The sequence below is a fragment of the Schistosoma mansoni genome, chromosome 2 (assembly GCF_000237925.1).
Source record: "Schistosoma mansoni strain Puerto Rico chromosome 2, complete genome".
Taxonomy (NCBI): domain Eukaryota; kingdom Metazoa; phylum Platyhelminthes; class Trematoda; order Strigeidida; family Schistosomatidae; genus Schistosoma; species Schistosoma mansoni.
The window spans coordinates 3,255,504-3,269,880 of record NC_031496.1 but is presented as its reverse complement, the minus strand read 5'-3'; the positions used below and the strand labels follow the sequence as shown (position 1 = coordinate 3,269,880).

Below are 14,377 nucleotides of genomic sequence, written 5' to 3'. Positions count from 1 at the left end.
TATTTTCGCTACCCGTACCCACTCATTAACCTAAATCGACTGTATACTAGTTGTGAGTAGTTATGTGTCTACAGATATACACTTTGTAAACCTACCTATTAACCATTAAAACTTTTTGGGATAATGAATACACAAAAGATCTAATAAAGTTGAAGAAAGTATTGTTGATATGGGCTTAATACAAAGAAAGACTTTTTGATGTCAAATATCATCTTATTAAATGGTAACATATCAACCATTCTAATCAATCGAAAAACTTACTGTTTGTGTCTTTATTTATCACAGAAACCATGGTCTATTGAAGTTTAGAGTATGTCTACAGGACTACTAAGAGCTTCTTCATGCGTTCATCATCAGTGATAAACCGTTGAAAATAATAAAGTTATTGTATATGTATGTTCCAAACGAGGTCGATTGGAAAATGATGAAATCTGAAACAACAGAAATCACTATAAGCCGCCCTTAACGCTATCGAATAGCACATGAGAATATATGGAAATTGGTTGTATGATTTTTACATACAAATGGTCGACTGATGAGCCTATAAACTCTAATCGACTAAAGTGTCTTGAAAATATGTTATTCTCTTTAAATCATTTACCAGTTACAGACGGTCAGTGATATTACCCGGTCGTTCAAACAGAAATAGGTAGAGAAGTTACGACTTGTGACTTAGTTGTTGAAAGTTGGATGTCTTAACCAATAAGTCATATTTCCATGTTTGTCTAGCCACCTTAACCTTAACGATCAATGTTGGGTGAAATAGATTGGAAAAAAGATAAGGATGGGGAAATCAAATCATGGAGTCAGTACATGTAATCTATGGCTTTAGACCTCCTAGTTGAAACCCAAATGATAATCACAATCTATGATTTGAAACTGACTGGGACAACCTAAATGGGTCGAGGTAAAGAGAATGGATTTATTCTTTATTTTTGTGTAAATGCTACTATTCACCGTTTTTTTCTTCATACAAGTCTGAAATTTACCTCACCTAATTCACTTTTAAAGTTAGGTAACACTTTAAACTACGACAGACAATAAGAATGATTTCAAAACGTGACATCAGTCCATGAAATCGTTGACTGTTGAACTGAGCTGCGTAAGTAGGTACAGACTACCTAGTTGAGGTCCACACGATTATCGTAACCAGTGGTTAGAAACTTTAAGCGCAATCGCTCAGAATCGTTTATGACAGCGTAGATGTATTTACTCTGCATCTTTGCTTAGATCCTACCTTTTCAAATTGCTTTTTTTTTACAGTTTCCTTATTTTTATTTCACTAACCTACTGTTGGTCACCGACTACCATGGGACTGCATCTCCTCACGATGCTCCACTACCTTGTGGATCAGACCTTTAGGTCAAAGGATCCAGGTGTGGCCCGCTAAGGAAACCACCTGCTTCAATTTGGGCACCCGGGCAGTATCACAGCCCACACAAATCAAATGAGATTTGTGCGGCACATATGTATTCGGTGTCCCTTTGCACCAATATTTATGTGTTCAAAAAAATAAATAAATAAAACTTTCTTTTCGAATCATATCTTTTATGCGTAACCTTTTATAATATTACCACTGATAATGTTACTGATGACCATGCATGCAAGGTTCTAATATTACCTATGATTGACAACTGATAAATACTAATTCAAAGATTAGATATTAATGAAGGTATGAATCTTTTCAATGATCCCATTTACAATCTATTTAATTATTCAACTATATTTATAGAGTAACAGAGAAAGAAAAAATAAAACTATCCAGCAATGTTAACTAGCATACAGTAGTTCTACAAACCTCTACAGATCTAAACTAACTGGTGGACTTCTTAAGCATCTGAGCTACCTGTTCCTGTCATCTATACACTTTAATATCAAAACAGAACTTGATATCAAATCATATCGTAATGGCATAGATCAATTCCTTTTCGATGAACCATTATCGAAGTGACAGTTGATCAGAGCTCAATCTCTTTAAATTAGAATACATTCAAGGTGAACATTTTCTAGTCGAATAACACTTATACTAAAATAAATTTATTTGTAATTGTTACTAGCCAATTTGTGTTAAATTATTTTAAGACCTTCAATGTCAGCTCTGAATTGATTGAATAGTTATGACATGTGATAGTTGTAACTCATAACTTAATCCATTGATTTCAGAGAAATATATTCCTAATTTGGATAAAACAATGTTAACCCTCAAATATCACTATCAGTTAAATAATTATTGTTGAAGTATCTTTAGTGTTAAGTGTATATCATGCCCCCAAATGCCCTGGTACGGCAAGAGTGGGGAGAGTCAGCTCTTCCTTTCCAAATGCTCTCACATGGTCACGCGTATATAACCTCTGACAGGGAAGTCCTACTCACTACGTTCTCGTGTCATTACACTTGTTTACGAAATTGAGAGAACGAAAAGCGAATGTCCGGCGCTTTAACCGGGTTAACGGACACGGAGAGTTCACCTAGGCGAGTTGGAAAATCCGGATTCCAAACCAATGATATACATGGTCTCCACGATCCTCAAGGAACAAATGGCATATGAATCAATCGTTGGTCACTGGCTACTATGGGACTGCATCTACTCACGATGCTCCACTACCTTGTGGATCAAACCTTTAGGTCGAAGGCTACGGGTGTGGTCCCCTAAGAAGACCACCTGCTTCAATTCGGGCACCCGGGCAGTATCACAGCTCTCACACAAATCAAATGAGATTTGTAAGGGCGCATATGTATCTGGTGCCTCTTTGTACCAATATGTGTTCAAATAAATAATAAAAAAAATGTTTATCATGCTAACAGCTGGATGAAAATTGTTATAGAAATTGACTAGGTCACTGTTAAACATAATCATTCGAGTAGTTTGGATAATCTGAACAGAAAAGTGTTTGATTCGAACATCCCTTATTCATAGTTCGAGTAACACAAATCATTATTCATTATTATAAGCAACTATGCAAGCATGTTCGGGATGCGATTCTCTCCCTCCAAGTGCAAAATGTTACTTCAGGATTGGGTTGCATCGGCACCTGAACTAATGATAGGGAGTGAAGTAGTTGAGCGTGTTGACCGCTTCACTTATCTTGGGAGTCTCATTAGCCCTTGTGGTCTGGTGTGTGACAAAATCTCAACACGGATACAGAAGGCTCGTCTAGCTTTCGTTAACTTGCGTCATTTATGGCGTAGGCGAGATATCCGTCTAGCAACAAAAGGACGGGTTTACTATGCAGCAGTTCGGTCCGTCCTACTTTATGGCAGCGAAACTTGGCCGATAAGAGTAGAGGATATTCGTAAGCTACTAGTGCTCGATCATAGGTGTCTTCGACGCATTGCTCGTATATCCTGGGACCACCGGGTAAGTAATGCAGATGTTAGGAAACGGGTAATAGGTAAGGATGGCAAATCGATTGATGAAGTAGTGAAACTTCATCAGTTGAGATGGTTGGGACACGTGTTACGTATGCCCAACCACCGACTGCCCCGATGTGCAATGCTTCATGGTGTAGGAGCAGGTTGAAAGAAAGCTAGGGGTGGCCAGACCAAAACGTGGTAAAAATCAACGAAGTCACTGACAATTGGACTGAGCCATGTTGGTAGGTGTAAACTACCTGGTTGGGATCCGCGAGATGATAGCAACCGATGGTTAGAGACCTTGAATGACATGGCTCAAAATCGTTTGCAATGGAGAAGATGCATCCACTGTTTGTGTTCTACCAACTTCTAATCTTCTGAATTCCTCATGTCTCTATCTTTTTCTCTTTCCAAATTTATTTCACTGTACTATACTCCTTCAATAATTTCTTCAAACCCTAATCTTTTGGATTTCTGATTATACTCCTACTACTTCTACCACTATGGGATTTGAATCGACAACTGCATCTCTGTGCTAATGTGATATGGCAACTCGAACTGATGTACGTATGTACGAAGTTCTACGTTATGAATAACTGACTAATTCATTATTATCAGAAGTGGAAATGGACAATTGCTTTGATAAATGTTCTGTTTGGAGTGTTATTAGGTGTAGGAAGGATTTGAAAGTGACCAACTTGGTCTCGTGTGCAGTTATGGGTATGAGGGCTAGTATTACTTCCCGGCTGCCCACACCGTGGAAGGCTATTTCTTGAGGGACCTGAAAAAGAAGTTGGATTAGTGTTGGTCTTAACGACCTGGGAGCGTGACCGCAGTGCCCAAGGGACAACTGCTTGAGGCCGGTCACGCACGGCCTTTTTATGGGGGATTTTTGACGTGTTAGCTCCGTTCTTCAAAGGACCTTACCGCTGGAGACGGATATCCGTGAGATAAGGCGAGATGTGCATTTTTAGGGTCGACCTTTTCTAACCCCACCCCTCCTTGTGGGAAGGCAGCATTGCTGTCATGCTGGTTGTCTGAAGAAAACACCTTACTGCTGTCACACCTCTGTACAGTCAGCAGTATGACTTCGCCTTCGGACCTTGGGATTGCTGCTTTTAGTCTTACCGCTCTTCAACCGACCTGTCTGGCATGGTAGGACCTTGAGGAACGATTGTTCCAGCCAGCATAGCCCGATTGGATCATCACGATAGGCAAGCCCGACCACCACGTCAAGGTAGCAGCAACGGTCGCGTCGGTCGGCCGGTCCCAAATACTAGGTAAGGATGGCAAATCGATATATGAAGTAGTGAAACTTCATCAGTTGAGATGGTTGGGACACGTGTTACGTATGCCCAACCACCGACTGCCCCGATGTGCAATGCTTCATGGTGTAGGAGCAGGTTGAAAGAAAGCTAGGGGTGGCCAGACCAAAACGTGGTAAAAATCAACGAAGTCACTGACAATTGGACTGAGCCATGTTGGTAGGTGTAAACTACCTGGTTGGGATCCGCGAGATGATAGCAACCGATGGTTAGAGACCTTGAATGACATGGCTCAAAATCGTTTGCAATGGAGAAGGTGCATCCACTCCTTGTGTTCTACCAACTTCTAATCTTCTGAATTCCTCATGTCTCTATCTTTTTCTCTTTCCAAATTTATTTCACTGTACTATACTCCTTCAATAATTTCTTCAAACCCTAATCTTTTGGATTTCTGATTATACTCCTACTACTTCTACCACTATGGGATTTGAATCGACAACTGCATCTCTGTGCTAATGTGGTATGGCAACTCGAACTGATGTACGTACGTTCGAAGTTCTACGTTGTGACTGACTGACTGTTTGGAGTGATTAACCAATTATATAGTTATCGCATTACTACTCACACTTACACCTTATGTACACCTATTCATTCAATAATTACGAGTGACATGAGATTATCACAGGAAATAAGACCAAAAATTTTCTACAATGTTATGAAAACTTGAAGACAGATTTAAATTGATTCTGAAGACAAGTTGCATGCGGTCAATAAACAATATTGGAATTGGACGATAACTATGTGTCAACTTATCAGTCAGTTTTATTTGTGGATGGTGAACAGGGAGACACTTCCTATTTACAGTATGAAATGTTTTCCCATTCCTCAACACAATTCATACTCTTTGAACATGAAATATTGAAAGACAAATAACTTGATAATTTGTGTGAAACTTCAGAAGAACGATAAGTGGAATCTATACAAACACTGTCTTGTGTGTTAATTTCGGTGATGATGACGATGTTGATTTTCGTGACCACCATCACTGATATTACAACTGATCGGATCAACAACAGGTTTCATTTGATTTAAATCAAAATCATAATTTCGACGAAACGTTTCAAGACTTTTTTTGACATACTGAGTTGAATGTTTGTTGACATTGTCCATTGATAAGCTGTTTCGTTTGAACTGTGTTGTTGTTATTATCATCCAAATTACATGAATTATTCCATAATTTATTCTTCAATGATTGAAACATGCATCTTGCTGGTTTAATTGAAATCGATTCGTGTTGCAAACATCTAAGCTACCTGTTCCTGTTATCTAGATATTTCAACAACTTATCTAATTTTGTTTGTTTTAATATATCATTATGGCTATTAATCACACAACCTATTCAGGTACGTTTCTGAAAAGTGTACAACCTTTCGCTGTAAAGGTTAAAAAAGGCCTAATCAGAGATATCGTGTTTGCTGGCAATATGCAGCAAAAAGAATGTACATTATCCAAATGTCGATTAACTGGACTGCTAACTTCTAACTGGTGATCACTCAATATTTATCGTCAGGATCGACGAAGAAGTAAGAAACGGAAACTTGTTGAGATACTTTATGCTGAGAATTCTATATTGTACCAAAAATATAATATTGAATAAAGCTAATACTAGTACTACGATTATTAATAATGGTCCTTTTTCTATGATTAATACGTAAGACTTAAGTACAGAGAGAATTAATAAAAAGCAATAAAGCGTTTACGCAAATCAAAAACATGCAAAAAAAAGAAACATTCGAGATAAGATGATCGATGGTGTATCGAACGACAAAAAGTAGCTAACCACAAAGTTATCACTTCTTGCCTATAGGTTAAAATGTATTCATTCTTTCTCTTTTAATACTTTTGTTACCTGGATACTTTTTCTGTATTGTATTATCTCACTGATATTCAGTAACATGAACATTATCAATCATGAACATTCAGCCCCCAAATGCCCTGATACGACCGAGAGTGGGGAGAGTCAACTCTCCCTCTAGAAATGCTCTCACATGGTCACGCATATACAACTACTACCATAGAAGTTCTATTCACTGCCTTCAAGTGGCATTACTCTTGTTTACGAAATTGAGAGGACGAAAAGCGAATGTCCGGCGCTTTAACCGGTTTGGTAAAAATGGCGCGTCCACCTAGGGGAGTTGAAAAACTTTCGTTCCAAATCAATGGTGCACATGGGCTCAAAGATTCTGATGGAACAAATGGAGTATGTTGATCACCAGTTACCATGGGACTTCATCTCCTTACGATGCTCCACTGCCTTGTGGATTAGACCTTTAGGTCAAAGGATCCGGGTGTGACCCCCTAAGAAAACCACCTGCTTCGGTCTGGGCACCCGGGTAGTATCGCAGCCGTCACACAAATCAAATGAGATTTGTGTGGCGCATATGTATTCGTTGCCCCTTTGTACCAATACTTATGTGTTCAAATAAATAAATAAATAAAGTATAAGGCATTGTTATATGCTCTTTTTCCTAATAACTCTGCTTTCAACCTACATTTTTAAAATTGATCTTCTTACTATACAAGCTTTAGTTAAACTAATGATCGTTATTTTAATACAGCATAATCACTTAAAGAATAATTCACTTAGTATTGTTTGTCTGAATCTTCCCATTGATGTTTAGGACTGCAATTGGTCAGTCTCTTATTGGCCATATGTGCATACTGTGCGTATTGCCTCGATATTGCCTGAATTCACAAGCATTATAAGCAAAGATGGATAGTGGCCAGTACTGGGTTTGATTCCAGGAATGAACACCAACTCTGAGATACAGGTACATCCAGCTAACGAGTCCCAAATAGGACGAAACGCGCGTCCAAATGAATTCCACTGCTAGACACTATCCATTTTTGCTAAAGAATAATGTCAACATTTCCGTATGACTTTAATTCCCAAGTAGAATTTCATGTATTCATTATTCGATGCACTTGTTGTGTAATAGTTAAACACATATCATATGCTCACTAGTGACTGGCTCCATGAGGTAATTCCTGGAGTTCTAGTGAGAAGTCGTGGTCAGTGGAGCTAATCCATGTCAAGTAGAGACAGGTAACTACCCCAGTACAATGGAAGTTAGTCGCGCAATTTCGTGGATTGGTTGAAGTTAGACATTAACACCATTGGATGCCGGCTCGGTGGTCCAGTGTTTAAGCGCTCGCACTCGGGACTGATAGATCCTGGGTTCGAGTCTCGCGAGGTGGGATCGTGGATGCGCACTGCCACTGAGGAGTCCCACAATAGGATGAAACGGCCGTCCAGTGCCTTCAGGTTTTTTTTGATGGTCTAGCTTTAATTGACTCATGATCTTAACTATATAACATTACTTGGTTACCGAAGCCAATACAACGGAAGAAGAGACGAAACAAGTAAACATCATTAAAAAATCAGTAGTTAATCCAACTAATCTTCAACTGAAATGTCCCCAATGATAATAATAACAATGGCCAGTAGAATACTATGATACATTCAATTTAAGGTAAATAGTTCATATATATGTGTCTTAATTTAATGATTAACCATTTCAAGTTTATTAAAAAATCAGAGATAAGGTATGATTGTTACAACAGTAGGGAGTTAAAATGTTCTATTATTCTTGACCTTATTTTTTCTTTATATGAAAATGTAAGAATAAGGTTATTATTTGAAAGAAATTTAATTCATACATTTTAGGTGGTGTGGTCTACTTATATCCTTATAAGTAGTATATGGTGATGGTCAGATATAGAATGTATCTTGATAGAAGACCGATAAGGAAAAAACTGAAATGAAGCACAATTGGTAGGAAAACGCATAAACAATGAAATTAGAGAAGATGAACTGATATTTACAGAAGAAACAGTGAAGATTGAGACAATTGGTTGGTAGTTTGCACATTAACTATTCACTTTATGGTTATCAGAATTTAGTAAAATAGTTTGTAATTTGTGCTTAAATACATTCGACTGTCCTCAGTCGTGTTCTGTTCACTACACTACTACTACTACTAATAGTAATAATAATAACAACTAGTGACTGGCTCCATGATGTAATTCCTGGAGTTCTAGTGAGAAGCAATAACCAGTAGAGTTCAACCAGGTCTGTTGAGAGATATCAACTCACTGAAGACATTGGTGAATGGTTTCTCAATTTCGTGGTTTGGTTGAAGTTAGACATTAACGCCGTTGGATGCTGGCCATTTCAGTGGTCTAGTGGTTAAGCGCTCGCTTGCGAGACTGATAGGTTCTGGGTTCGAACCTCGTGAGGCGGGATCGTGGATGCGCACTGCCACTGAGGAGTCCCACAATAGGACAAAACGGCTGTCCAGTGCTTCCAGGTTTTCCATGGTAGTCTAGCTTCAATTGACTCATGATTTCAACTATATAAAATAACTAAAATCTCCACAAAACCTCATTCTGATAATCACAGAATAATTTGCCGATAGGTTTACCCAACAGGATACACTAGTAAACTTTTATTGAAGCAAATAATTTAGATATAACTGTTGGCAAGTTCAATAAACGGTACACATTTTCATGATTTATATTGAAAAATGGCTTGTTTTTTTTTTATAAAATTGTAATTTTCATCAGAATCAACTTACAAGATTCCAAGCATCAATATGTTCTTTACGTAATTCATTTTCTGGATAACTTAAAGCAAACATTAATTCCGATGAAATTAATGATTCTAATCGTGTTCGTTCTTTGGCTAAATGGCCAAGATCTGATTTAAATTGAATTAAATCATGTTCTGTAATCAAGATTGGTTGATCAGATATTCGGATACCAGTAATAAAAGTATATGATTGTGTTCTGTATGAAAGGATGAATTGAAATGATGATAATAATCAGTAATAAACTAATAAGGAATTTTTGAAAATATAAAAATCAAATGGCCTCTTTCAGATTAGGCAATGATCAAAGGATGGCGGGACTAAACATTATGGACGAGCCAATCAAAAGCTTTCGCGGGTTTTCAAGGTCACGGCGCTAAGTTCGGTGCCTGATGCTTACGTATGATCGCTTTACAGAGGATTTTACAGAAGACGTGATAATTCAGCGTCTACAAGAGAAGTGATTATTAAGGAGTTCCAATACATGTGACTGTGGTACTCAAATGACTTTTTTTTCGCTCGGTCACGATTAAGGTTAAGACCCTAACCCTAAACCTAAACCCTAACCCTATACCATACCAACAACATTGAAGCTATGTGGTCGAGGCTAAAAGAATTTTTGAGACCTTAACATGGCTCCAGAGGTCGACTACTATGGAGCCATATGGATGAGTTCCTGTACCGTATGCACTATGATTTTAGAACTTCTAAACCTATATCTGACCTTGAGAAGTTTTTGAGCCATGTAAAAAAACAGTATCCGCTTTAATTTTTTAGTTTTGTATAATATATTTTTACTGTATACTAACTGGCTTCAGATTGGCTAATATTTATCAAGGTCATTTGAGATTCGTTCAAAGGTCGTCCATAAAGTTTAGTCTTGCCCAAAAGGATTCTAGAAGCTCGACACTTAGATCAATCAGCAATTGATGTACCCATCGAAATCAATTTAATTTACCAGTCAGTCATGAAAATCATGAACGAATATAGGATCAAAATCGGGTCAAGGTGGGAGATAAAATGCACGTCCTGGATGCCATTACTAGCTACCATCCATCTTTGCTTATAGTGCTTGCAACTTTAAGCAATACGCACAAGATGTATATACGCCAATAAAGAACTGATCAAATACAGTCCTAAACATCAATGGAAAGATTCAAGTAAACAATACAAAACGGATTAAAAATTTCAAAATTGTTGAATGTTTTAGAAAATAACATTTGATACTTTATACTACTTTATTTGATTTGAGTAGGTTAATGAAAAAATAGTGAAACAAAAAAGCACAAATCCAACAAATGACCCACAAATATCAGAGGTTGTATTACAACAAATCTATGGAGTGGGGAATAAATAATTGATCGATATACCGTTATTTCTTTAGGAAATTTTAGTTTCAAAGTAAGTCAAGCTAGAAGGCAGCCTGCTTGAATAACTGGGATACGTGTTCTTGCCATTTATTATTATGTATCTTAATTGCATTCAGAATTTTCAATACGAATGTCAAGACAGTTCTACTGTATGAGACGGAGACGTGGAAAACTACAAAAGCCATCATCCAGAAGATACAGGTGTTTATTAACAGTTGTCTACGCAAGATACTTCGGATCAGATGGCCAGACACTATCAGCAACAAGTTATTGTGGGAGACAACAAACGAGATTCCAGCGGAAGAAGAAATCAGGAAGAGGCGCTGGAAGTGGATAGGGCACACTTTGAGGAAATTGCGCTACAAGGCAAGCTGTCACATGGAATCCTGAAGGTCAAAGGAGAAGAGGAAGACCAAAGAACACATTACGCCGAGAAATGGAGACAGATATGAGAAGAATGAACAAAAACTGGATAGAACTAGAAAGGAAGGCTCACGACAGAGTGGGTTGGAGAATGCTGGTCGGCGGCCTATGCTCCATTGAGAGTAACAGGCGTAAGTAAGTAAGTAAGTATCTTAATTACACAAACTACTTAGGCGCATTTATGAAGATTTTACGACCTATCGCCTTACAAGGTACAAATAAGTACGATCAAATACATCGTGGTGCCTAACAATATGCATTGAAAAGAAAGAACATTAATCAGATTATGATTCCTGAACTGCTTAGTTTTAACGGTAAATCACTAATTAGCAAGGTAGACTGTCTCCAATTCTTACTATGTTTGAATATGTATATAAACTGTGGTGTAATCACACACAACCTTCGTTAAATGATTTACAAGACGATCGATTCATATCACTACCGAATTTCAATATTTATCTTCAGGATTGGTCAAATAATAAGAAAAAAAAGTGTGAAGGCAGTGTAGCCACATTTGTAAATGTGAACTAGTGTCGATATACTTTTGTATGTTTTAAGTTTTCAAAAGAATGAGTTCTTGCCTCTTATTGAACGATAGTCTGTTGTTAATGGGTCTCATACTTCATTCGTCTAAATGTCAAACTGTTGACTTTAGTCTGAAATATGAACAGCATTTAAACACCCTGTTGGTATCCCAGAGTTTGTATCATTGGAGATTACTTAATTAATACAGTGTCAAAGTTTATTTATCTTAGTGTAAGTTCTTCCTCTGATCTCTCTTTCTCTTCTCATATTTTATTGTTATCGAAGAAAGCTTTCGGTTTGACTTACGACATTATTAGGCTGCATTCTTTTGGCCCTAATCGACATTTATTCCTACGATTTGTTAATTCTTGCATGAAATAGATTTCGAAAGAGAAAAAAGATAGAGACAAGAAGAATTCAGAAGATTAGAATTTGGGAGAACACAAAGAGTGGATGCACCCTCACCATTGCAAACGACTTTGAACCATGTCATTCAAGGTCTCTAACCACCGATTGCTATCATTTCACGCATCCCAACCAGGTAGTCTACACCTACCTATCAACATGGCTCAGTCCACTTGTCAGTGACTTCATAGATTTTTGCCACGTTTTGGTCTGGCCGCCCTTAGCTTTCTTTCAACCTGCTCCTACACCATGGAGCATTGCACGTCGGGGCAGTCGGTGGTTGGGCATACATAACACATGTCCTAGCCATCTCAACTGATGAAGTTGGGAGTGCTAAAGATAGTTAGAAGAGTGCGTGGTTGATCTTTTGAAGTCATCGTTAATATGGTTGTAGGAAGACATTTAAAACCTTTCAGACTCCTGGCAGGTATTATCTTATAAAATACTAGCGATCCACTTCAATCACCTCTCTATTTGTACATCCTCTAGTAAAACGAGGCGCTGATACATTAGAATTCATACACACAAGCAAAGATATAAAAGCTCTACAATACCTTATCTAGCAAATATACAATGCAACGAACAAGTTGTAAAAACTGACCAAGTCAATAACTTGTATTATTAAACGTGTTTCTAATTCAACGTTGTACATATTCTAATCTAAACACTCCATCTAATTTTAGGTGGTTTATTAACCTTCATTTAGGCATGTGTGTATTTATGAGACTATCAGTCCTTTCCCTTTTGTAATAGAAACTTGCTGAAACATCTTGTGCTGAGAATCCTATGTTTACCACAAATATAGTATTGAATAGAGCCATTAATAATAATAACCAGAAGATTGTTTACAAGAGTTCATCAAACGTGAACATGTTCAAAGCCAGTAAAAACTCAAATGACCCCTAGTTTAGTAATTTATTTATTTATTATTTAAACACATAAATATTGATACAAAGGAGCACCAGATACATATGCGCCACACAAATCTCATTTGATTTGTGTGAGGGCTGTGATACTGCACAGGTGCCCAAACTGAAGCAGGTGGTTTTCTTAGGGGATCACACTCGGAGCATTTAACCTAAAGATCTGATCAACAAAGCAGTGGAGCGTCGTGAGTAGATGCAGTCCCATAGTAGCCGGTGACCAACGATTGGTTCATACTCCATTTGTTCCTTGAGGATCGTGGAGACCATGTGTATCATTGGTTTGGAATCCGGATTTTCCAACTCCCCTAGACGGACTCACCGTGTCCACCAACGCAGTTGAAGCACCGGACATTCGCTTTTCATCCTCTCAATTTCGTAAACAACAACCCCGCCACAAGAAGGCAGTGAGTAGGACTTCCCTAGCAGTGGCTGTATATGCGTGGCCATGTGAGAGCATTTGGAGAGGGAGAGCAGACTCTCCCCACTCTCGGCCGCACCAGGGCATTTGGGGTTTAGTAACCATAGTCTTTAAGAATTTCTCCTACCAACTTACTTGAAAATATACTGATCATAAATCTAGTCAAATAGGGATATCAATCGGTTAAAAGAATATTTTCGCATTTTGTTTCCAAAACATATTGATTGAAATACTCACATCAATAGAGAAACTATTTAATACCTCTGCAAAATAATTCACTACATAATGATTGTGTAATCGCAAGATTACAGATAATACGAAGGGATAGTTTAAGGAATTAGTCAATTAAGCTCATGGATGAATCATAGAATGAATACAAAATAACTAATAAGATTCTTTATAGTTGAGATGTATTTTATGAACCTTTATATGATAAATGTAGTTCGAAATCTAATATATGGAACTGTCTAATGTTATACAGTTGGGAATGATAAGCATATGAAAGTTATTAATAGTTTTTAGTCTTCATTTAAGAGAGCAGAATAATAAATGATTAGGGTGTAGTGCCGTGCTTTGCTAATCGTTCACTTCGATAACCGTTATTAATACAAATCTTAACGGTGCATAAAATCAGGAGGTAAAAAGAAGCGGCAACTATAGTTTATTGTCAAATAACGCAGGTCAGAAAACTATAAGCACATGAGCAATAACAGCGAGTGAAGCAAACATGACACGCATTGGAGATAGCGGATAAGCCAACTCGTTTTAATCAAGCGTTAATCAATATTTATAGTCAGACAAGAATAAGTTACAGACATGTGATGAGTAGGATAAGAAGTGCACACACACATACGTTCATATAAAAAATAGTCAGGGTTGATAAGTGAATAATTAACAAAGTCAAAACGTGATTCAAGATGGATAGGTATCTTTGCTTGTCCTGAAGCTATAATATGGTATATGGGCTTAACATATCAACCGACACTACAAGGGAAAATAGTTGCCCCCAAATGCCCTGGTACGATCGAGGGTGGAGTGTCAG

General features: G+C 37.6%; 1 protein-coding gene across 1 annotated transcript in view; it reads right to left on the bottom strand.

Annotated features, from left to right (window-relative positions):
• Positions 1–14,377, bottom strand: part of Smp_208020 (hypothetical protein) — a gene marked incomplete at both ends in the record, with an annotated part of 62,074 nt that overhangs the window by 27,177 nt on the left and 20,520 nt on the right. Inside the window, one exon of the mRNA XM_018795347.1 lies at positions 9,257–9,467. Coding sequence (XP_018649669.1) covers positions 9,257–9,467 — 211 coding nt within the window. The remainder of the gene's footprint in view (positions 1–9,256; positions 9,468–14,377) is intronic.